Raw genomic sequence first — 26,354 nt, 5'->3', positions numbered from 1 at the left:
TATTTTATCCTTGCTGCCTAATACGTGCTGTGTATAGGAGGCATTCGATATTTTCTGAATGAGTGACTGAAAAGAGGCACCTGTATCAATCTGGAATTGAGCCTAGTGTCAGGATTCCAGCAAGAGGAGAGTAGCCAGGTTAGAGTTTCAGACAGAGGAGACTCTCTGTGCTGCTGCTTCTAATTCCTACAGCCATTTTGGTTTGTGTCACACTTTCATGTTGGATCAAATATGTTCCTGATAGTCTGACAAAGTGTGAGTTTAAGACTGAGTCTTAAGACTGAGTCTCTGTCTTAAACTCACAGCCCCTAGCACATCACAAGGCATCTAGTAGGGGCTTAACAGAAGTTTATTGGATAGATAAATGGATGGACAGATGACTAGAATAAATGAATAAGTGTGAAGAAGGATGGGTGAACAAATGAGATGGTGCCCAGAACTGCCGGCAATTGTGAAAAACAATATTTATTTATTTTTTTCTAATAAAGAATAGCACATTTCCAGTCAACCAGTAAAAGTATAAAAATTACTAAGTACAGTCATTAGCATAATGTTATAGGAAAAATTATAACCTTTTCCCCTAAATGGCATGTTGGGTGGTCACAGTTGCTTTGGTTTCAAAGGGGGGCAAGAGTAGGTAATCAGCTATTTCAGGGCCCAGGACTGAGGAAATTTTCAGTATAAAACTTGGAAAACCCCAGGCAAACTGGGATGGTTGGTCATGCAAGAAAGAGTGCGACATCACAATGTTGGGTATGGCTTGGCATTTAGGTACAGTGGTCTGACATCTGCATGACTTTCCTATTACCTTGTTTCCTCTTAGCTCTGAAATAAAAATTCCTATGTTATTGTTGAGGGTGTTACAACTTTCAAAGGGTTTTCACGTCCCTTATGTAATTTTGACTTGATCCTTAGGCCAAGTCCAGGAGGTAGGGCAGTTCTAACCTAATTTGCAGGTGTGGCATCTTGTTTCAAGGCTCCTGGCTCCTAGAGAGTACAGTAGCAATGACTCAATCCAGATTTCCTGAAGCCAGTGTTCTTTCCACTATTCTCTTCCTCTCTGAAACATCCCACCTGTCTCAATATGGCTTGCAGGAGTGGGCAGGAATCAAATGGGGGAAAGGGAGGACCTTGAGATCCAAGTTTTGGCTCAATCTTCTCATTTGGAACAATTCATATCATTACTGCTTTGCCTCTCTAACAATCTCCATGTAGGATTCTCCTGTTGGCCATTATTAGTAACATCATGTGGCACAGTCAGTAAAACAGATACAGCATACTGACTCCAGGATAATGCTTCAAATGGTCCCTCCAGTTAGGTTTGTTAGCAGAATGGTCAGTGGATGAGCTCAGTTTGCCATTTGCCAACTTGATTGTTGAGATCTTTTTGTTCATCTTTGCTGAAAAGTTACTCAAGTGTTAAGTCAACTTGTGTGTGTGGGGTGCTATGACTCTTAGGCTCAAAGACTTATCACAACATTGCATCCACCCCTAATATACAGGGATTTTGCTGAATATATAGGTACTATCCTAAAGAGGAGAGGGTTCAGTAACCTTCTCTGGCTTATCTTAACAACTAGGGACAGGTTATCCTTGCCCATAGTATACCTTAATTCTCTTTTTTTTTTTTTTTTAAATTTTTTTTTTCAACGTTTATTTATTTTTGGGACAGAGAGAGAGCATGAACGGGGGAGGGGCAGAGAGAGAGGGAGACACAGAATGGGAAACAGGCTCCAGGCTCTGAGCCATCAGCCCAGAGCCCGATGCGGGGCTCGAACTCACGGACCGCGAGATCGTGACCTGGCTGAAGTCGGACGCTTAACCGACTGCGCCACCCAGGCGCCCCATATACCTTAATTCTCTTGATAGCCTCTTAGAATTCTATCAGCCATTTTTAAAATTTCAATACTTTTTTGAGTTCTTTTACATTTTGGCACTTATAACTCTATGGATAAGAAGTTGTGTAATCCTTTTACCTCTACAGTGAGACTTACTCTGATTCTCTCTAAAATAACTGAAGCATGGGTTGGTGTCTTCCAGGTCTTTAAGGTGTAATTGTTTGGGCTCAGTGTTGCTGTCATACATACTATTCCGGGTGCAGATGTATTAAAGTCTACCAATAGTAGACTTAGAGCTGAATGAGGATGTGTACTTGTATTTTAAAAATGAATAAATAGCTTTAAAAAAGAATACTGCTCCTATCCTCTTGGTACAGATTGTGGACATATGGTCTATTACCTAACGCTTGGGGTTTCCAGTGCACCCATTTGCTTTAGCATGTTCCTTCTGCCTCTTACACTAGCTGCGGACCTATAATTTTCAAAAGTCCCTGTGACACTGAGTTAAAATCTAGTTTTAATCTTTAGATATGGTTTTCTTTGGGTTAGAGACAAAAACAACCCAATTCTTGATGAATGAAAGAATTCATATACTCAAGAATTCATATACTCAAGATAAAGTACCTGTGTGTATGGGTTTCTTTTGAAACTTTAACTCTTGGCACAACGAGGTGATGTGTCTGGGCTCGACAAGCCCAGAAACTTCCATACCTTGAGAAATTGCCTGGGTAGATATATCTCTTAGAATATTGGAAAAGTATGGCCTAGTTGCATTGGCCACTGGCTATACTTATCTAAAGGGCCACAAGAATGTCTCTGGGTTAAAAAAAATTAAAACTCAATGCATGAGAAACATAGCTTCCTTATAAAAATTCTGTTTGCATGATCTGCTACCTGGCAGCAGGAGAAAGGTAGAGGGTGACTGGTTTCCAGTCTTTTTATGTCAAAGCCCTTGGGGCCAGCACTTTCTCCAAGGAAGTCAAACCTGGTCAGGAGAAAAGAACAAGAATGACACATCTTTTCCTCCATGAAAAGGAAGACTCATGGGTTAATTAGGCCATTGATTGGGTGGTTTCCTCTGAGTTTATACAGATTTCTGCAGGCTGTTCATATGGTCAGTGAACTCTGGGATCAGCGATGACTGCTCCTGCTTGAGGGCCGGTACTCAGCAATCTGTCCACTAGAGTAGGTTCCAGAAGCCATTGTCCTCCTAGACCCAGAAGAAGGTATTCCCTGGATTAGAGTTTAGCTGAGGAGTCCTCTGGGCATGGGTCATCCCTCAGATGGTCTCTACTGCAGTTCTCTCCATGCAGCACCCAGTCCTTCTTTCACTTGTACTTGGAAGGGCTAGAGCTCTTTGGCCTGTTGGCTCTGAAGTCCTGTTCTGGGACAGGTGGCACTGGATGGTGGGTATGCTGAGCCTCTTCAGGAATGGGGGCAGGCCTCTGTCTGTTTCTCCAACTCTGGATTTCTAAATCTCTTTTGTCCATGGGGAGTTTGTCGATTTTCTGAGCTTTTAAGATCAGAGACTTCCCATAAGTCCCTTGTAGAGATAGGAATAAGTACCTGGTATGAAATAAAAGAATAAAGGCATGTTGATTTTTGTTGACTTCTTGAATTTCAGCATTGAAAAGGACCTTAGAATCTAACTTCCCACACAGGGCAAGATCCTCTTTGTTACACTCCTGTTGGCTATCAAATCTATGTCTAGGCATCTCTGGAATTGGGGAGTTCAACAATAACAAAATATAATAGCTAACATTTATTATCTACCAGGGCTATCCTAAGTGATTTAGGTGTTAACTTACTTCATTCTTCCAACAATCCCATAAAGTTGTACTTTCATTTCTCTGTATGTACAGATGAGGAAACTGAGGCACCAAGAGATTAGTGATTTGTCCAGGGGAGCCACACAGTGATGGAGTGGTGATCAGAACCAAGCACTCTGGATCCCAAGGCTTTTATCCACCATGTGCAAGGTGGTGCATTCTATTTCTGGGCAATTCTAAATCAGGAAAATGTACTTCCTTTGTAATGTCAATGCTTTGTCTAACTTATTAATGTTTAAGTAGTTTCTAAATACATGTTCTTTCCCTGAATCTGTGGGTTGACTTGACAGCATCACTATATTATCACTATTTGCTAGATGAATAAACTGAGTCCCTAAGTGATAAGAAGGGTTTCCCAAGATTTCCAGAGAAGTTAATTGACCTCCCTAAATGGTTAACTCAGGTGTTTCTTTCCCCCTGCCAAGTTGAAGGTAGTGGACTCTGGATTTGGGAGTCTCCATCTGTGTTTAGAATCTAAGTTTAGGGAAAAAAGGAATGAGAAGGTGAATAAAACCATGTGGTATATGGAGAAAAAAATCACACCATTACATCATTTTGTGATATTGGGCAATTCATGTTCCCTCTTTTGGTGTCAGTTTCTTAACCTAAAGTGTAATTCAGTTGCTCAGGATACCTGTGATCTTTTCCAAAAATAATCCTTTAAAAGTTTTTATTTCTAAAGCCTTATAGAAAGACTCCATCCTTCCACTATTGTCTAAAAACTTTAGGGTGACATTACAGTGGCCAAAGCATTTCTGAAGACAACAGTAGTTTCCATGGAATCAGATAAACTTTCCCTCATTCTTTCTCTTCTCACCCAGTGAGGCAGTACTGGTGACCATATATATGTTTCAGGAAATACTAACTTTCTTGCTTGGAAATTTGAATTTTCTCAGTTTAAATCTTTCCTCCAAGCTATCACTTTCCTTCTTCCAGCCATTTATTTAACAAATATTTGTAGAATCCCTACAATGGGCCAGGCCCCAAGGGATTAAAGTGTGAACAAGACAAGGTTCTTGCTCTCATGTAGCACGTAAGTAGACTTCTAAATGCAGAGAGCACAGAGAGTGTCAAACACCTGATCTAGTTTGAGAGACCTTCCTTGAGAAGGAAACATTTGAGGACTGAGAGATGCATAGGAGGTAGCCAGGCAAAGAGGGGGTGAGAGAACAAAATCCTGAGCATGATGGCTGAAGTATGGATAGTGAGAACAGAGTGTGGAAATATGACACAGAAGGTGTTGGTAAGGCCAGAGCAGGCAAGGTCTGGGGGCCATATCTTGGTTTTTGTGCTTTATTGTGATGACCTTGGGAAGCCCTTGGGAGGGACATACACGGATGACATTATTACACTTTGACACAATAATAATAGGTTAGAGCAAACCCAATAGGAGACTACTGAAGTAATTTGGGGTAAAAAGATTAGAAATAGAGCAGATGGATATGAGAAATAGGTACAAGACAAAACTGTCAGGTCTTGGTGACAAGCCAGATATGAGGTGGTGAGTGGTATCAAGGATAACTCCTGGGGTCTGTCCTGGTCCTGTGTGGGTAGCATTTGAGAGAACTCTGGAGGAGACCCAAGTTTCTTTGATGGTGGTGCTGACAGAGGATGGATTATGAATTAAATTATAGAGGTCTCTCAGTTTCCTCAGACCTAACATGCCTAGTGGAGGTGATGATTGGTATCTAGAAAGATATATCTAGAATTCAGAAGAGAGGTCTGGACTGGGAATTTATATTGGAGATTTGTCTGTTAAAAATGATATTTAACTTCACAATAGTGGTTGCTATGTATATGGTGAGAACATAAAGTCAGAAGACAGAAGAACCCAAGACTAAGACTAGACATCAACTATGTCAAGGACATGAAGCAGCAAGGAAAATAAAGGAGAAGTAGGAGAAAGATGAAGAGAATGTTGTGTGATTTAAGCCAAGGAAAGAGTGTTCAAGGACTGTTATCCTCTCTTGTAGCTAATTAAGATACTGCTTTGTGTTGTAAAGTTAGTGTGTTATTTCTTTTGTCTTATCTGTAAAATAATTTACATATTCCTAGTTTAAGAGACTCAGTACAGTTCTTTAATATTGCTTGAATTAATTAGACCAAGATAAGTGAGGTCACAGCTAGTGGGCTAATTATCACAAGCTTGGTGAGTGAGATCAATCTCCATTACGATAAATATAGCTTATAACTTCAAGTGAACGAATAGTTTTCCGTGGTGAACATTTGATTATGTAGATTTCTTTAAGAAACATTTATTGTTCCAAAGTTATAAGTCCACAGTCCTTGGAACTATTAAAATATTTGTTTCTCTATCAGAGGAAACCTCTGCCTTTCTTAGTAAACAACATTAAGCAGAAATCCAACTTTACGATGATAGTAAAGAATAGCAGAGATTTAACTTCTGTGTTATTGGTAACTAGCAAGTAAATATTTTCCAGCTTTCCCCTAATTTGTCCCTCATCTGTTTTAACAATCTATAACACTGAAGGTTTGTCTTGTCAACAGTCTTCATTCTTTTCAAGGATCATCATCAAACTGGTTGCTGTTGGCTCTAAGTGTTTTCTAGCCAAGGGTAAGCAAAGAATGTATGATAATTTTTTTTCCATATCCTAAATCTGATACAGAACAGGGAGCTCAGTCCTTTGGTAATGGTGATCATAACTGTGTGTAACCCAAAAGTGTGGACAAAAATACTTAACCCATATATTTGATGCTTTTTTTCCAATGAGAGCACAATCTTCTTTGTCTCCCCCAAGGGTTTGGGCTGAAGAAGGTGTGGGGTGGGCAATATTTCCTCTGAGGTTTGTACTTGTTCTTAATTGCTTCCTGCTCTTCACTCAGGGCCCTCTACCAATACTAGTCACTTTCACCTATATTATGGTCACAGTTGTGTCTGAATCATATACTGAGTTGCAGGTTTCTTGAGAACAAGGGCTCTGTTTTATTTACCTTTCTGTTCTTCTAACATCTATTGCTCGTTTATCTCAGAGTGCAGCATATGTGATAGCAACCGTGCTAAATGCTGGTTATATAATAGTAACAAGGATACCTCCTATCCAGGAGTTAATGGTCAGACAGAGACAGACAACAAATGGCTGAAGGCAGTGACAGGGTTACACCAAGGTGATGGGAACACATAGGAGAGGGAGATGTATTTCCAGGTAGGAAGGTAGGCAAAGTCACAGAAGGGTTGGAATTGATGCCTGAAATGATGTCAGAGAATGAGGAGGTTTGGTAATAGGAAGTGTATTCCAAGTAGAAGAAATTGCATGAATAAGGGCAGGAAGGTGAGAAGGCATGGGCCTTCAGGGGAGCACAAGAAGCCTGGTAGTGTTGAATCCAAACTTTGAAGCAGGGAGGTGGGAGAGGACTGATGCTGCAGACACCAGCAAGGGACAAGGAGGGAGGCATTGCACATAGAGCGTACTTAGAACTCAACTGGTATTTATGTTTGCCATCTAGGTATCTTCAGCCTTTATGCATCAAAGGTCAAGGCTCTGAGTTGGCTTAGGACAAGGAAATGGACACCAACCTAGGTTAAGCAAGGTGCCACATTTATTAAAGGAAGTAAGGTCTGCTATAGTTCTCTGCCTAATTTTGGATTAGAAAAAGTTCTGTGCAATGTTGAGATAGTCTGTTTACTTTAGCTTATAATGGTAGGGAGGCTGAATTTTGATGTTTAGAGTGGAAAGATCTTAAGAATGGAGAGGGGCTAAGTCTTGCCCATGGGGTACATCATTGTGAAGTTCACTGACTGCTCTGACTAGAGTGTGGGCTGCAGAATAGAACACTGGCCATCGAATTGGGAGAATCCAGCTCCCACTGTTATGTGTGGTGGACTTGTGGACACATTATGTTCTTTCTTGGGACTTAGCTGTCCCATGAGCAAGTGGGACAGAACCATAGCTCTGTTTAACTTCTAGGTGATGGCAAAAGCAAAATGAAGTGCTAGGTAGCATGTGGCAAGAGTGAGCTTCAAGGAAATATAAGGTATTATTGTTGCTGTTTTTCTGGATAAGGCAAATGCAGAAGGTTTAGGCTAGAAATGTTAGAAATAGTCCCTGGGCATAAATGATTTATTTGGCTAATACAGGTTGTGGGTGTGTGTGTGTTAAACAAATTTGAGTAACATTAAAAAGTTGGCTATTTCATGCAAAATTTGGATTTATGAAAAAAAAATCTAAAGCTCTGGAATGCTAAGACTTGATCTTTCCTGGTGGCAATGATAGGGTGAAGCTGAGAAGGTCTTTTTCCCCATGTCTGTACTTCACCTGGTTTGTTGCAGCTGCTTGTCTGTCCCTGTAGATATTTGAGTATGAGACTCCTTGGCTAGTAAATAAATGATCCCTTATGTACAACAAAATTTGTAAGGCTGGAGGGCAGGAATTATTACTCATTTTACAGATACCACAACTGAGGCCAAGCCAGTTGGGGACTTTGCTATTCTGTGGCTGACCTGGGACCACACTCTGTGTTATTTGCTTTTTAGTTTATTGTTCTCTCTGTCCTAGTACCCTGTCTTTGAAACTGTAGTCTCAAGGTTCCTATCAGGAATCAAACTCCTGACTCTTGGATTATGAAAATGGCTTAATAAGTGGGCATTGGTAGTTCTATGAAGACGACAGCCCCTGTGCTCAAACCTTGGCAGAAGAGCTGTGACTGGTGTGACGAAGCAGATGAGGTAGAAAGTGGGGTCTGAGAGCTGGCCTTCCATCACCCAATAGGGATTGGTGGGACTGTTGCAGTTGATGCAGATGGCATTGTAAACAAGGGACACCACAAAGTACATCAGGAAGCTGCCTGCCAGAACAAGTCCGTGGATAATGGTCTGTGGAAGGAAAGGAGAAGTAAACACTGTTAAAAGTATAGCTTAGATCGGGAGGCAGTACAATCATGGCACTTGGCTAACTTTGTTGTAAACATTTTTTGGGGGGAGATAAAAAATTAAAAAAAAAAACCATGCAGCTTAATGGATCATTATAAAGTGAACACCCATGTTGCTATAATCCAGAATTTGAATGCACCTACCCAAAGAGCCCTGAAAGATTCTGTCTCACCCTTGACTTTGGTGATAATTTCCAAGCCATCCTTTGTAGTTTCACTGCCTATCTACTGTTTTCTAAATGTTAGGTAAATAGAATCCTATTTGGTGTGATGAATCCATTTTTTTTCACATGTGGCTGCAGTTTATTATTTTCAAAGCAGACTTGAATCAGACTTGAGCAAACTGTTGTCTGATCTTATTCTGTTTTGTGTTTCTTTCCCCATTCTTATCCTCTTTTAAACTTACTATTTTGTACAATTTCATTTTCTCCCTTTACTGGTTTGAAAGTTATACACTCCATTTCTATTCTTTCAGTGATTACTCAATAAATGATAATAAGCAATCTTAAATTACCACAGTCTAAAATATGTAACTACTTTTCCCTCCTCCTGAATTATACAAGGACTTTAGGGCACTTTAACTCTTAACCTCTCTCCTGACTTATTGCTACTGCATTTTTTTCCAATTTTTTAAAAAAATTCAAGTTAGTTAACATACAATGTTGTCCTGGTTTTAGGAGTAGAACCCAGTGATTCATCTGTTACATATGACACCCAGCCCTCATCCCAAGAAGTGCCCTCCTTAATGCCCATCACCCATTTAGCCCATCCCCACACCACTTCCCCTCCAGCAATCCTGTTTGTTCCTTGTATTTAAGCGTCTCTAATGGTTTGCCTCCTTATAGTTGAATATTGTCAATATTCATTAAAATTCAGTTACATGTTGACTACTGTTTATGACTTCATTCCTTCTTGCATCTTGGAACATCCATCTGAGATTTTTTTCCTTTTGCTTTGTACCTCCTTTAGAATTGCCTTTAGTGGGAATCTGCTGGTGATCTATTCTGATGTTTTATTTCATTCTCATACTTGAAGGATATTTTTGACAGATAACAGAATTCTTGTTTGGCAGTTCTTTTTTTCTTTGCATATTTAAAATAGCACTCCATTGTCTTTTGGCTTATGTTTTTGCTACTGAGATGTCTGTTACTTTTGTTTCTAAGAATGAAATCTTTATGTCTTAAGATCTGGCTATTTTTATGGTTTTTGTCTTTAGTATTCTATAGTTTCTTTATGGTAAATATGTGTTTCTTTTATCTTGGGTTTTGTTGAACTTGAATTTGTGGATAGATGTTTTTCATTTCTGCAAAATTCTTAAGTAACCATCTTTTTGTGTGTGTGTTTTACATTTTATTTATTTTTTTAATATATGAAATTTAGTAACCATCTTTTAAACTTACTGCCTATCTCATTTTCTCTCTCCTTTCCTTAGACTCTGATCAAATGTATGTAGACCTTTTCAGATGCCACACTATCCTCTATACATTTTGTAACTTTTCCATCATTTTTATTTTTCTTCTGTTTTATATTTTGCATAATTTCTCTTGACAAATTCAATAAATCTCCCTTTCAATTTTTTTCTGATTTTTTGTTAAGCCAGCCACTGTATTTTATTTCTAAATGTTTTATTTGGTTTCTTTTTAAATTTGCTAGGTTGCTTTATATAGTTTACCAATCCTTGCAGATATTTTAAAGCTTATTCTTTACTTCTTTAAACATAGTAAACATAATTTTCCATAATATATATCTGATAATACCAACATCTGAAATATATTTTTTTCTTTATTTATTTTGGGAGAGAGAGTGCATAAGCAAGGGAGTAGCCTAAGCAGGCTCCGATCTGTGTAGAGCCCAATGTGGGGCTCTGTCTCATGAACTGTGAGATCATGACCTAAGTTGAAATCAAGAGTCAGCTGCTTAACTGAATGAGCCATCCAGGTGCCCCTGATGCTTGTTTTTTTTTTTTTTTTTTTGATCCTCACCAATTGGTTTTTGTTTCTTTGAGAGTTGGTTACTTTGGATTATGTGATGCTCATTGCCCTTAAAGTTGCTAGGAACAGTTTGAGGCATAGGATGAGATACCTTTCTCTAGAGAGGGTGTATGTGTTTATTTTGCAACGTCCTTGGCAACTGTCAGTCTTGAATTCACTTTAAACTGAATTCATATGTCAAAATTTGGCTCAACGAAGTACTAGAAACTTGGGCTGCAAATATGTCTGAGGCCAACCCATGGTTCTTTTCCTAGGACAGTTCTTTTTTACAGATTCTCCAAGCCCTGTTCACAATGAGAATGATTCCTACAGTACCTGCTGGGGAGATTGAATAGGTAGGTCCATTTTTTTGGGTGTACCGTTACCCTGAGGTATATAGCTTTGGGGTCCTAATTTATTTATTTTTAAGAATTAAACATTTATTTGCCTTCTAAAAAGATGGAAGCAATAAATCATAAAAACTTCTTTGAAAAAAAGTCTTTGAAAATAACTTTTCATGGCTTCCAGGGGAAGAAAATCCATCACCTGGTTAGCATCAGGTGGTATCAGTAGTTGATTGATGTTTTTCTTTTTCTTTTCTCTCTTTTTTAAAAATTTACATCCAAGTTAGTTAGCATATAGTGCAACGATGATTTCAGGAGTAGATTCCTTAATTCCCCTTACCCATTTAGCCCATCTCCCCTCCCACAACCCCTCCAGTAACCCTGTGTGTTCTCCATATTTAAGAATCTCTTGTCTCTCCCCTCCCCCGTTTTTATATTATTTTTGCTTCCCTTCTCTTATGTTCATCTGTTTTGTATCTTTTTCTTTTTAACTTAATTTTTTATTTTTAAAAGTTTACATCCAAATTAGTTAGCATACAGTGCAACAATGATTTCAGGAGTAGATTCCTTAGTGCCCCTTACCCATTTAGCCCATCCCCCCTCCCACCACCTTTCCGTTAACCCTCAGTTTGTTCTCCATATTTATGAGTCTCCTCTGTTTTGTCCTCCTCCTTGTTTTTATATTATTTTTGTTTCCCTTCCCTTATGTTCATCTGTTTTGTCTCTTAAAGTCCTCATATGAGTGAAGTCATATGATTTTTGTCTTTCTCTGACTAATTTCGCTTAGCATAATACCCTCTAGTTCCATCCATGTAGTTGCAAATGGCAAGATTTCATTCTTTTTGATTGCCGAATAATTCTCCATTGGATATATATGTACCACATCTTCTTTATCCATTCATCCATCGATGGACATTTGGGCTCTTTCCATACTTTGGCTATTGTTGATAGTGCTGCTATAAACATTGGGGTGCATGTGCCCGTTTGAAACAGCATACCTGTGTCCCATGGATAAATGCCTAGTAGTGCAATTGCTGGGTCGTAGGGTAGTTCTATTTTTAATTTTTTGAGGAGCCTCCATACTGTTTTCCAGAGTGCTACACCAGTTTGCTTTCTTTGGGGGTCCTAATTTAATGTGGGCTCTTATTAGACTCTTGCCTTGGGTGGCTGGGTTTGATTTCTGAACTTTTTGCTCAGTCAAGGTGCCAGAAACAAAGTTCTTTTTGAGCAGGGTTGCAAATACCCTCAAGGAAACAGGATTTGGGTCTTTGTCTAGAATCCCCCCTTCTCAAAGGTTTTTGTTACTATCCTGTTAGCTTTTTTATGATTTTGAAGAGTTTTTTTTTTAATTATTCATTTTTAGTTTTCAGTAGGAGAGATGATCTGAATAATCCAGCCCCTGTTCGTGAAGAAGAAAGCAGTTAGCTATTTTTTGTTGTTGTTGTTATTTAGTTAGTTTTGTTAGGTAGCAGTTAGCTGCTTTGGTGGGAACTGTGGAAACTGACAGTTATTCAAATTCATGTTTGATTTCTATCTGGGAAAACAAAGAGACTGTCCTTCTGCTTCAGGTACTTTCAAAAGAGAAATGCGTTTTTTCATAATGATTCCAATAGCTGACTCCTTTGCCAAGAGCACTGGAAATTGCCAGTAACCACTGGGTTAGCTAGTCTAGAGATGCATTAGGTGAGTTAATAATGCTGAATGGTGAGTGAAAGGAACAGGTACCCTCTTTGAAAGCAGCCAGATGCAGTGCTGTGAGAAAGTGGGCTGAGTGACCAGTTAGGATATAGAATCTTTAGTCTCATCACCCATATGATATATGGTTGAGGACTGCTTATGCATTTGAAGGCATTTTGAAAAGTTAAAAGAGAGTAGAATTCTTCTTGGGAAATATCTTGGGCTAGTTTTTTAAAAAATGGAATTAAATTGTGAAATACTTCAAGCATACAGATAGTACACCTCATATAGTCAGCACCTAGCTTTATCAATTTTAACTTTGTCATATTTGCCTCCAATTTTTACTAAAAAATTAAGTTTAACATATACAATTAAAGCACCCATAATACCCCGCAAATGTTTTCTCTTTAGTCTAGAACATAAATTCAGTGTTCTCATCACTCTCATACACATTTTATACCTACATGTTTATGAATACTTTTTTACTTTATCATGTACATGTATCCTTCAACTTTTTTTCCACTAGACCTTATCCTTTTGGAGTTTCATCCATGTTGATAGATATGGCTTTAGTTATTTTACCGGTTCTATTGTATGAATATGCCACAATTTATTTTCCTATTGATGAACACTTATGCTTTTTCTTTTCTTTTTTTTTTCTATTAAGAATGATTAATTCTTGAACATGTTTCTGTATATACACATGCAAGAGTAATTTTCAGGATGCATCATACTTATAAGTGGAATTGTGTCATAGCAGATGAGTACTTAAACTCCTCCAGCTATTTTCAAATTGCTCTCCAGAGTGATGGCATTAGCTTATATTTTGTAGTCTACTATCAGGATATAAAAGTTCCTTGGTCGGGACTTATTATCTTTAACACACTGCTGAGTCGATTTGCCATTCACTTAAAATGTTTATTTATTTTGAGAGAGAGAGAGAACTCCAGCAGGGGAGGGGCAGGGAGAGAGGGAGAAAGAATTCCAAGCAGGCTCTGTGCTGTGAGCACAGAGCCCAATGCAGGGTTTCATCGCAAGAACTGAGAGATCATGACCTGGGTCCAAATCAAGAGGGGGACACTTAACAGACTGAGCCATCCAGGCACCCTGCCAATAATTTATTTAGAAGTTTTATATCTCTGTTTGTTATGGTCTATGATTTTCTCTCCTTGTGACCTATGCTTATTTCGGTATCAGGATTATTTTAGCTAATTTCTGTAATGGTGACTGGTTTATTCAGGTTTGCTGACTGACCTCGGTGATGTTTTGGTAAATTTTAAAGAAATTATCAACTTGGTTTAAATTTTCAAAAAATATTAAAAAAATGATTATAGCTATGTTTATCAGTCTTTTTCATCTTATTTTTGTGGTCTTTGTGTATGTCTGTGTGTGTGTCTTCTCCTGGATCAGTTTTGCCAGAGATTAGTTTTAATTAAAATTCCAGTTTGGGGGTTCCTGGGTGGCTATCAGCATGGAGCCTGCTTGGGATTCTCTCTCTCTCTCACAATAAATAAATAAACTTTAAAATAAAATTCCAGTTAGTTCACATACAGTGTACTATTAGTTTCAGGTGTACAATATAGTGATTCAACACTTCCATATAACACCCTGTACTCATCACAAGTGCAATCCTTAATCCTCATCACCTATTTAACTCATCCCTCCACCCACCTCCCTCTGGTAACCCTCTGTTTGTTCTCTATAGCTAAGAGTTTGTTTCTTGGTTTGCCTCTCTCTCTTTTTGCCTTTGCTTGTTTATTTTATATTATATATAATATATATATTATCAAATCATATGGTATTTTCTTACTTCACTTAGCATAATACTCTCTAGCTCCATCCATGTCATTGCAAATGGCAAGATTTTATTCTTTTTTATGGCTGAGTAACACAGATTAGTTTTTATTAGGGTTTTGAGGAACTCCATTATTGGTCTTACTGATCCTTTCAATTGTTTCCTTGATTTTTCTCTTTAGGTTCCTTGAATTGAATTCCTTTTTTTTTTTTAAATAATAAAAGCATTAGATGCATCCCATAAGTTTGCATATATGGTACTTTTATAGGCATTTAGCAATAATTTCCATCATGATATATGCTGGACCTTGTGAATTATTTAGAAGTACATTTTGAAATTTCCAAGTATGTTAAGTTTGTTTGGCTCTCTTTTTATTGCTCATTTTTAATCGAAATGTGTTGTCAGAAAATCTGATGTTTATGATTCTTTCAAATTCCTTTGTGAGAATTTGGTCTTTTAATTTTTGGTATATCATCTGTGTTTGAAAAGATACATGTTTGGTATTTGTTTGGAACAGGATTTTATATATTATATCTAACTACATTAGATCAAATGTGATAATTTATTCAAGGCTTCTATATTGTTTTTGTTTGATCCATTTCTGATAGAATTATATATAAATATCACAGTTCTCATAGTATAATTGTGAATTTGTCTATTTCCCCTTATATTTGCTGGACAAAAATATCCAATCTGATAATTTTTGGTTTTAACAGGTGAATTAAATCTATTTACATTATTATGGGTATTGATATATTTGGGTTTCTCTTGAACATCTTGTGTTTTATTTTGGGGGGCAATCATTTTTCTTTGCTCTTAATTTTTTTATCTTCCTACATCTTGCAGAATTGATAGTTTTCTATTTTCCTCTTATTTATTTCCATTCCTTTATGGTTAACCTTAAGTTTTTAAGCTACATTTTCAAGTATTAAGATACCTTACATCTTTAGACACACTAAATAGGGACTTTTATGGAAAAATTGATAGTTAAATGCCTATTTCTATCTTCCTCCCATCAATGACAAAGGCTGTAGCATAAATTGTCTATTGAATAGCTCTTTCTTACCGGTATGTTGTTTCTTACAGTTTTAGCTTTCATGTTCTTGCAGAAGTATGTTTCTACTTTTGTTTCAGTATCTGAAAATGTCATTTATTTTGCCCTGGTCTTATGTGATGTGCAACTCTTTATTTCCCTCAGGTCTTTGAAGATGATTACTCCACTGTTTTCTAGCTTCTATTGTTTGTCAGTTTAACTGCTATTCCTTTTCAAGTAAGTTGTCCATAGTCTTTGGTAGACTTTAAGATCGTCTCTTGTACATTGTATAGTTTCGCTATGATATATCCAGATTTATATTAATTTTCTTTTTAAATGATTATCTTTTCAGATATTGCTTCTCTACCATTCTTCTTCTAGCCATTATTCCTTTGAATTACTTTTTTCATATTTGTGTTGCATTCCAGATGAGTTCCTAGTAATATCTTCCAATTTGGTAGTTTACTCCTTGCCAGTGTCTGATCTAGAGTGGATCCCATGAATTGAATTTTTAATTTCAATGACAAAATTTTCATTTTGAAGAGTTCTAAATGTTTCCCTAGCTTGCTTCAGTTCCCAGGATTAAAGTTGTCTCTTTGATTCTTAACCACCTTCCTCATGGCTTCTGATAAAACTGGAATTCCAAATAGCATGTCAACTTTTCTTCAGCTTGCTTTCTTGAGTGGGGAGATTCTTAACCACCTTCCTCATGGCTTCTGATAAAACTGGAATTCCAAATAGCATGTCAACTTTTCTTCAGCTTGCTTTCTTGAGTGGGGAATTTCAGCCCAGACCTTGGACCTAGCAGTAAACAGGGCTCCAGTCTTTCTTAACCCATAGGAACAAGACTCTCCTCTGTCACAGTATCCTGTCCTGGATTCCAGAAAGCCTTCAGTTTGGGCCAGCCCAGTACCTCTTCCTCCCCTGTCCCACTGTTTTTCAGTCTCTCCTCATGCTGGTGCTTCTTGAGGAAATTTATCCTGTACTTGGCTCTGCTATATGTTTTTTGGGTTTATCACTTTATTCTATTTATCTTTGGCATGAATTGGAACAGAGGGGGTCTGTGATCTGAAGTTTCCTTCGGTGGCTCTAGCTACTGCACATCATGTCAGGGGCTGATCTGGTTTAGTTAAAAATCCATTATATCACAATATATGTATGTCAAGTGATTATCCTGTACACCTTAAACTTATACAGTGCTATATAAGTCAATTATACCTCAGTAAGACTGACACTGACCCCCCCACCCACCAACAAAGGTCTCTAGGAGGTTAAATGAGATAATACACTAAAAATCATATAAATAGGTACCTGGTAAATAATTTTAAGCTCTTTGTTGTTATTACCATTGTTTAGAAGAATGAGAAAGCTGGCATTGCCGTTTTTAGATACTGAAATTTGATATTTAGACATGCTTGTGATGTGCTTGCCCTGAAATTAAATGGAGAGAATAGATCTCCCTAACACGGCCTCAAGTATAGTCAGGCTACCATTTTCCTCATCTATGAAACATCCTTGATTTTTTAAATCAAAAATACAGATTTGAAGGGGTACACGCACCCTAATGTTTCTAGCAGCATTATCAACAATAGCCAAACTATGTAAAGAACCCAAGCATCCATTTACTGATGGGTGGATAAAGATGTGGTGTATATATACACACACACAATGCAGTATTACTCAGCCATAAAAAGAATAAAATCTTGCCATTTGCAATAACATGGATGGAGCTAGAGTGTATTATGCTAAGTGAAATACGTCGGTAAGAAAAAGACAAATATTATATGATTTCACTCATATGTGGAACTTAGGAAACAAAGCAGATGAACATATGGGAAGGGGAAAAAAAAGGGAAGCAAACCATAACAAAGTCTCAACTATAGAGAACAAACCGAGGATTGATGGAGGGAGGTGGGTCAGAGGATGTGTTAAATGGGTGATGGGCATTAAGGAGTGCACGTGTTGTAATGAGTACTGGGTATTATATGTAAGTGATGAATCGCTAAATTCTACTCCTGAAACCAACATTACACTGTATGTTAACTAACTAGAATTTATATAAAAATTTGTAAAATACATTCTATTTTTGCAAAAAATTGTCTCATTGTTTTATAGGTCTTAGTTTTATCATTCTGGATAGATAATAAGCAAGTTGAGGCTGGGGACTTTATCTTTTATACCTCCCTCATTCCTGTACAAATGGGACACAGTGTAGGAGTTCAGCAGTTAGTTATTGATTGGATCAATGATACAGAGTAAAGTGAATGAAAATTTTCAGGTCAAAGGGGCTCTTGGGTGCTTACCCAGGTCTTCATTTCCATTGCCTGGTGCAAGAGAATTGTGGCAAGGGAGATGGTGTTGATGGGTGTCCCAAAGGTAAAGACATCAATATCAGAGTCTTTGTAGGTCTGCAGAGGAGGAAAAAAGAGGCACTGTCAGATGTATCCTTGGATTCAAGGCCTTGGTTTTGACACAGTGATGATAAAGCATCAGTGAAGGCAGGTATCATGGAAGGAGAAGGAATGGGAAGATACTCAGCTGCCATCCCTGGGGAACTGACCCAAGGAACAGACAAGATGAGGAGTGAGTTAATATGGTTAAATTCTTTGGAAACATATTTGTAGCAGAAGCCATGATGGCTATTCCAGAACATTGCAGAATGGATGAACAAGAAATTTATTGAGCAACCAGCAGGCACAATGCCAACTGCTGAAGATGCTTCTGTGTACCTTCAAGGAGTCTATAGTCTACTAGGCAGGGAAAATGTAGTACAATTTAAGGTAGCAAATGATACAATGGTACCAGGTATACAAAGTACCCCGGGGGTACAGAAGAGAATATATATCATAATCAGAGGAGTTAATCTCTTGAAAAGAGAGGAAAGGTAGACCAGGGAAAAGTGAGAACTTGATGCTGAAAAGTTCAAAAAGGTCCCAGATGGTCCGTTTGTTGAGCACATGGTAGGGGAAAAAATGAAGTAGGAAAGGTAAGCAGAGTCCTAGAGAAGGAAGGTATTGTAAGCTAGGGAAATTCAAATGAAGCACAAAATCACTCGACCCATCTTGTTGCTGACTGCAAAAGGATGTGAGGCAGGGTAGACACCACAGTTGAGCACTTGACCCATATTCTGTTTTCCCTGTCCAGGAGAAATACGGATTATATTCTGCTATCTTTGTTCCCAGTCTTCAAACTGGGAACCAAACTGAGATGGGGCTGGTATCCCTTGCTATCTGTATTCTTGCTTTTATTTTAGATAATGTAGTATCCTTTATTATCAGAACTTATTTCCTGAATGTGTGCGGCCTTGTCCTTGAAAGCAGAAACCTAAATATAAATCAAGGGTTGTAAATTCAAATACCTTCAATATTCAAGTAAGAAATAGTAAATGAGTGAAGAAAGCTAGGTATAAGACAAAATGGAGTGGTAGGGACTATGGCAAACTGAAGAACATGCACCCCATCTAAGCAGGGCTGTGAATCAATTCTGGATTTTTGCCACATGGCAAAAATGACCCAGTGTAATGACAGTTTCCAGTTTTTTAAAAGGTGACAGAAATTAAGATGTTTTGGAAAAAATTCTAATTTTTCAAATACGCTGAGTTGGATATAGTCTACAGACCACCTGTTTGGATCCTCTGTGCTGCATCATCCAGAAAGACACTACTAGTCTAGGATTCATGTTTACAGTACCAGTTGCAATCCACTCTGTGACTTGTATGATTAGAAAGGGACTATACGACTTACCAGGTAAGGAATGAAGAAACAGACAAGGCTCTGATAGAATGCATCCACTATGCAAATCCAGAAAGTCATAGAGTTATAGCACTGCCAGGAAAGAACACATCAACCACCATCAAAGCAAGCCTTTGTAAGGAATGTTCTTGTGCTATCTGGGGCAAACAATAGGGTATTTAGAATGCTTTTTATCTTAGAGGCAATAGAATGGGACCATTAAGAACACAGACCTGGGGGTGACAGACCTTAGTTCAAGTCCCAGCTCTGCCCAAACCTTATGATCTTGTGAAAGTCACTAAACTGCTTTGATAATTGCTTCTTCTTCCATAAAAAAGGATGAAAACACCAACTATCTCCTTGGGTTTCAAGAAATCTAAATGTGGTTGTGCTGTAGTACCTAGTAAGTGCTCAGTTATCAATAACTGTCATTCATTAGCACCACGCTAGTGCTAATACACAATGGGTAAGTTTAGAGATTCTAAGGTTTCTATATAGCATCTGAAAGGGAGCTCTCCACCACAGCCCAGGATCACAGATTCCCAAGAGACAGGGCTCAGTGGCTTCAGAGACCAGTGTTCTCATTTTGTGCTTCACTGCCCATGGTCTGTCTTCTCCAAATCACTAAGGGTGTCAGTGTGACCTCTGTCTTCCAGGAAACCATCCTGATGGTTTCCCAGGCCTTCTTTAGTCTACTGGCTACCAGCAAATTCTAGACCATGTATAATCTTGTGTTCTAAGCTTTGTATTCCCCAACATGAGTAGAAGCCCTTATTTATCACCCAGTGATGAGCAAACCAGCTTTTAATCCCAGGGGTTCCCAAACCAAGCCTTGGGGGTTCTGTCAAAGGCCTGGAGAAAGGGCCCAGTTGAGGGCAATGGGATCTCTCTGCATGTCCTCTCCGCATTCAACTAGGGCAGTCCCATGTTACTTAATTAACAAATAACTAAAAAAGAAAAATACCCACTGGTCTGGTCCATCGCCCTCAACAGCAAATGCGAAATAGACCAGGAACAGGGAGTGGAGCTACTGGGTCACAAAGGAGGTAAGAGGCAGGGTAGTGACCAGAGTGTAGGGCCCCTAACCCCAGGCCAGTGGTCTTTCTCTGACACCTGCAGGGAGGATTCAGAGACAGGGAGGAGTTGAGGCCCCTCCAGCTTACCTCAGAGTTTTGGCCACTCTTGTACAGCTCTGGCAATGCCAGGAGTGTTTCTGCAGAGATGTCTTTATCGAGGACTCCAAAGATGAGAGGAGGCAAGGAGGTGAAGAAGAGATTAAAGAATATCATCTGCCAATAATCGATCATGGTGGAGCCAGAGAAACCACAGAAAAACTGGTACCAGAAGAGCAGGTTGACATAACACTGCAGGCAGAAAGAGTGGCCTTGTGAGTGAGGACCCATGGGCAGTAGTCATCAACCGCTGCTTAGAAGCCTCTGGCAAGTCACTATGCTGACTGGGAGCTTCCGTTTTCTCATTTGTGACATGCAGAGTTGTGTAAGCATCAGAGATAACTAATCCATAGAGCTGCTGCTGCTACTACTATTACTATTACTGCTCTTCGGGACCTGAAGGGAATTGCACCAACTTGTTAAGGTGAGTGTAATGGGGTGGTTAAGAGCACAGGTTATGGAGGCAGAAAAGGCTGGTTTGGAATGATTACATCTGTTATTTACTAGCTGTGTGAGCTTGAGCAAATCACTTAACCTTTCTGAACATCATTTTGCCATCTTTCAGATGGGAATAGTAGCATCTTAGACCATGGCACAGGATATCAAAAGGCAGTAGTTACGATTAGTAGTGTGGGAAGAGAAGGGGGTGTCCCGGGGAAGGGATGATAGAAAGACCAGATCCTGGGCAGAAAGCCTGGTGGGAAGATGACTTCATGAGATTTTCCTCACAATATATTCCTAATGGTGATGCAACTCAGACAGGTGAGGAAGAATATCTTCTCCTTAACTGTTGCTTTATGGTTTCTGAAGCTGTTTTCCACTCAGGACTGCCCACCTGAGAATGCAAACTGGTGCAGCCACTCTGGAAAACAAAAAATTAAAAACAGAACTATCCTGTGATCCAGCAATTGTTCTACTAGGTATTTGTCCAAAGGACACAAAAATGCTGATTGAAAGGGGCAATGCACCCCAATGTTTATAGCAGCACTATTGACAATAGCCAAAGTATGGAAAGAGCCCAAAATGTCATCAACTTATGAATGGAAAAAGAAGATGTTATGTGTATATACGTATGTACATATGTATATGTATACACACACACACACATATACATAAAATGGAGTATTGAGTATCAAAAAGAAAACCTTTCTGTTTGCAACAACACAGATGGAACTAGAACATACACTAATTGAAATAAGTCAGAGAAAGACTAATACCATATGATTTCACTCCTATGTGGAATTTAAAAAACAAGACAGATGAACATAGGGGAAAGGAAGCAAAAATAAGATAAAAACAGAGAAAGAGAGACAAACTATAAGAGACTGTTAAATACAGAGAACAGAGTTGCTGGTGGAGTGTTGGGTGGGGGATGGGCTAAATGGGCAATGGGCATTAAGGAGGATACTTGTTGGGATGAGCGCTGGGTATTATATGTAAGTGATGAATCACTAAATTCTATTCTTAAAATCATTATTATACTATATGTTAACTAACTTGGATTTAAATAAAAACATTTTTTTTAATTAAAAAAAAAAAGACTGCCCACCTGAGATGGGCTGGGATCACTAGTATTGTTTACCCCCCTGCGATGTGGCTTGGTGACTTGACCAAAGTCATCACTTAAGCTGCTGCTCCCAGTGCTGGGACCAGAATGTCCTGTGTGGCTGAGGCACACAGGGTAAAAAGTATAGTAAGAAATTGTTCCTTAGGTTTGTGTACAAACTATAACGCTCATAACCTAACTGCCAGACTAGTGTTATTTTGAAAAGGATGTAATAATATGGGCATGTTAATATTATTAGTGACACCAATGATTATACTGGAGCTTCTATTTGTGTCAGGTGTGTGATATATATTATAGCATATTAATATATAGTATATTAGATGTGCAATAGACCTTATAATTTGTCCCGTGTTGAAAGATTATTGCTAAAGATAGTGCATATTATATTAGTGTTATATCTCAATGATAATATTATTAGCCCCACTCTACAGATAAGGAACCTAAGGCTCTAAGATACTCAGTTACTTCCTGCCTAAGTTCAGAGCCAGAAAATCACACAACCAGCATCTGAGTTTCAAGCCTTCCTCTTTGACCATTCCTAAACTTTCTCAATTTCCTATTGGATTCTACAATAACAATGCTGACTGAGAGGCTTCTAGTCAAAGAGCTCCATCCTTTGGCTTTTCTGGTGACCAGTGGGAAGTCTTTTGGCTCTGAAAGAGATCCTGATGCCCTGAGATTTCCTGGATCTTGCATCTTTCTGTCCAAAGAAGGGAGAAGGCTCAGTCTCTGTTTACTGAGCTACGGGTAGGTTTGAAATGCACTATGGGAAGACTTTGAGACTCCAGATCAACAGCAACCACTTGTGCACTGGACGTGGTGGGTTTAAGAAGAACTGAAGTACTGAAGTTCCCTTGATACTATCATTCAGCAGCTGTTATGAAGCTTTGACTTTCTTTCCCCTTTGAGAATCTTGTCTCGCTTCTCCCTCCTCAGCTAAATGGGAAAAATAGTAACTCTTCTCTCTCTTACACATGGGTAGGTCAAGTGGCTCAGATGAGCTAAGTGACCACACACCAAATGCCCTTGGCCACTTGGGGCTGGAACTGTGACTTGAGGCTGTAGTACCCTAGGATGCCAGAGCTGGAAGGGACACCATCTTACAGATGAGGCCAATAATAGCAACAACAGCAAATAACAATAGCAACAAAGACACATAAAGCACATACTATATGCTAAGCTGTGTTCTGACCCATTAAATCTACCTAGCAGCCCTTTGAGGTAGTGATTACTACTCTCATTTTACTGGAAACTGAGCCTCAGAGAGGGGTCAAGTCATTGGGCTGGGGGTATAGAGCTAGTAAGTAACAAAATTGGAGTTCAAATCCAGAGGTTCTGGATGCAGAATCCATCCTCATGAACTTGATGTGGGAAGTGGATGCACTTGTTAAAGTGAATTCAAGATCGGAGATCACAGTTCAGTCTCCGGCACTAATGTCCAGAATCCTTGATTCTACACTATGAGAGGCCAGTAGGATCCATTTTAAAGTGCTAGAAGTGGGGAAAGTACTGAACACAGAATGCTGTGATTGGCAGTTTCTTCCAGGGATGCCAAGGGAGGAAGTTTGCCAGTTATAGGCCATGCTCTGATAGTTGCAATGTAGATTTGGTCCTTCTGACTCTAAGCCTCAGTCTTTCCTCTCCATCAACTTCATCTCTCCAAATTCCAGCTTTTAATTTGTGCAATCTTATCTGGTGGATGCTGTGATGCTTGACCCAGTTTTCACCCAAGCCTCAGACGTAGGCTAAAGCCAAGGGAGGAAGAGAGCAGTAACCTGGCTGGTGTCGGAGGCTGTTTGAAGCTCTGTGTCCAAGTGTGATGATCTCATCATATGATATTTCTTGAACAATTTATGTTGAGACACAGTGCTAGAGATGCTTGGACAGTGGACAACACACAACATGGATCAGAGTGATCTCTGCCTTCAAAGAGTTTGGCAACCACTGGAGAACAGGCTTCTTAGACCTCTAGGAGGCACTGAGTGCCATGGTAGTGAGGGCATTCAGTCTGGGGAATTTGGAGTACAGTAGAACTAGGTCCAATCCCGATTCTGTGATTTACTTAGTTATGTGACCTGGGTAACCCCTCTGGCTCTCAGCAACCAGATCTATAGAGAGATAACTGTCCCCACCTCACAGGGTTGTTAGCACCTGCTGCCATCATCATCATCTAGTTTAATCTGGACAAATGAAGCATTTATTATGTACCTCACACATGTAAGCTCATTTATGCACACAATAACCCTGTGAATTAGGTAGTATCTCCCTTTTACAGATGAAAACACTGAGACACAGAGCTTAAGTAAATTACTGAGGCCATATTGCTGCTGAGTAGCAGAGTGGGGCTGGGATTTGAACACAGTCTTGTTCTAGCACATATGCTCTTAACCCCTATATTACACTTATCTCTCATAGTTACATACATACATAAAGTTCTTAGCACAGTGTCTGGTATGTGGTAGGTTCCCTGTAGATGACGGTGGATGTTAATGTTAATAATGCTATGCCAAACAGTACCAAGTTGTACTAAGTACCAAAAAAACTACAGGAATCAAGGGTGGCATGGGGAACGTTGGTGACCTGGGTGTTGGAGGACTAGCATTTACTGAACTTGTCTTACACTACACACACTGCAGTATTAAAAGGCTTTAAGTCCTAGTCAAAGCAACAAAACACTGCTTGGATATCACTTGCTCATTTTTCCATAGAAATACTTTTACTGAATTATAATTTAATATTGATTTTTATTAAGTGTTGTTAGAGAAAAAGAGTGGTCATATGGAGGTTAATTTTCATTTCCTACAAAAATGCCACTGAAGACAGTTTCCTGAAGGTTTTTGTGTGACCTTTTTCTAAGGATTTCCTTGAATAATTGATCTCTGCATTTAAAGCAAAGAGAGGGTATTCCTCATGAAGAACTGGTCTGCTTGTTTTAACCAAACATTTAATACTTAGCATCTTATCTGAAGTTCCTGGTGCAAACTACCTCTTCTCTTTCTATGGTTCTGGTCTGTACTCTTATAAATTTCTCTTGTAACTTCCCTATTGCTTTGCGTTCTTACTGTAAGTCACGTACATCTTGTTTTGGAATTAGATATAGCATATGACATAAAATTGTAAAGACTCAGGTTGTTAAGCTCTTTTTCTTGGCAGGGAAACTGGCAAATTCTTCTTTTAGGTCATAGCTTAAGTGTTATTGTCTAATTTATTTGGTCAAGAATCTCCTGATGATATGTCCATAGCACCCTGACCTTCTTTGAGGGAGATGTGCCTAAGAAAATGTTTGTAAAACTTTTATCTCCTTCCCCTATACCAGCACTTCTCAATCTTTAAGGTTCATACAAATCATCCAGGACTCTTAACTAAAAGTGCTGATTCTGAGGTAGGAGGCCTGGGATGCAGTCTGAGGATCTGCATTTCTAATAAGCATCCAGGTGATGCAAATGTGCTGGTCCAGGAGCCACATTTTGAGAAGCAAGATTTATTAAGACGAGGAGATGACAAACTACTTCCTGGAGGCTGAATTAAGCCATAAATAAGGTTTTATTGGGACACAGCCACATGGATTCATTTGCATGCTGTCTTATAGCTGCTTTCATGTGGCCGCAGCAGAGTTGAGTAGGTACAATGGGCTATATGGCCCACAAAACTAAAAATATTATCTGGCTCTTTGCAGAATAAGCTTACTGAGCCCTGATTTAGACTGTCAGCCTCATGAGGCAGGGACCACGTCTGTCTAATTCTCTATATCCAGTGTCTGATAAGGTTCCAGACACAGCTGTTCAATGATGATTTGAATAAATGAAATAAATCTTTGCTGTTCTATTGTCCCAATACTCACCCTGGAGTTTAACACTGAAGTGTTTCCTTCCTCCGCAGGCCCTGTTAGGACCTTGTTTGCTTCCACTTCCTCTGGTTGGAATCTTTGCGCCTCTGAGGGCACCCACTGAACCTGGTGACAGCTTCACGGAGACTGGGGCCTGCGTTTTCCTCCCAAGTAGCTACAGTGCAGTAATTAATTCATTGTTCAAATTTCAGAGCATGCAGGGTTTTAATCCCCTATGAAATTGGTTTTGGATGTGGAAGTCATAGTTCTCCACCCTCTAATTGCAATGGGGAGATAATGCCACATCAGTATCACAATTTCGAGCACGGCATCGGGCTGGAAATAAATACCATTTAAGCTTTGAAAGCATGGCTGGCTGGAAACATTTCCTTTTCTATTTCACAAATTTAATGCAGAGAAGAGGTTGTGCTTATTCAAAAGAACGGCTCCTTTGGAGGCAAGAAAAAAAATTAAATGGGCATTTTGAATTCTAAGTAAACAGTCTTTCATGCTCAGAGTGAGTTTCAAGTTAAATAGAGTGACTTGTTTGCATAGACTTGCTGAATATTACCATCCAGTTTATCGAATTTACATTATTTTTTGTCATGCTGTTTATTTACATACACATTGAACTTTGCACAAAAATGCTCACTCTTGAGCAAGGGCAACTGTGACATGCCTAAAT

The 26,354-nt window shown here is 39.0% G+C and overlaps 1 protein-coding gene across 3 annotated transcripts in view; it reads right to left on the bottom strand.

Annotated features, from left to right (window-relative positions):
• Positions 1 to 442: 442 nt before the first annotated feature.
• The window catches only part of ATP10B (ATPase phospholipid transporting 10B (putative)), a 257,027-nt gene continuing 231,115 nt past the window's right edge, over positions 443 to 26,354 (bottom strand). For 2 of the 3 annotated variants that reach the window (XM_045502817.1, XM_045502826.1), the window contains 6 exons: positions 20,268 to 20,468; positions 19,117 to 19,197; positions 17,677 to 17,781; positions 8,311 to 8,498; positions 1,853 to 3,404; positions 443 to 1,608 (listed from right to left, as the gene is read on the bottom strand). In XM_045502817.1, coding sequence (XP_045358773.1) covers positions 3,167 to 3,404; positions 8,311 to 8,498; positions 17,677 to 17,781; positions 19,117 to 19,197; positions 20,268 to 20,468 — 813 coding nt within the window. In that variant the 3' untranslated portion in view covers positions 443 to 1,608; positions 1,853 to 3,166. Of the gene's footprint in view, positions 1,609 to 1,852; positions 3,405 to 8,310; positions 8,499 to 17,676; positions 17,782 to 19,116; positions 19,198 to 20,267; positions 20,469 to 26,354 lie in introns of those variants that run through there. The other variant, XM_045502834.1, reaches the window with a different exon arrangement.

This window comes from Leopardus geoffroyi, chromosome A1 (assembly GCF_018350155.1).
Source record: "Leopardus geoffroyi isolate Oge1 chromosome A1, O.geoffroyi_Oge1_pat1.0, whole genome shotgun sequence".
Lineage (NCBI taxonomy): Eukaryota > Metazoa > Chordata > Mammalia > Carnivora > Felidae > Leopardus > Leopardus geoffroyi.
Note: the sequence above shows the minus strand (reverse complement) of the source record. Positions and strands in the feature narration are given on the sequence as shown.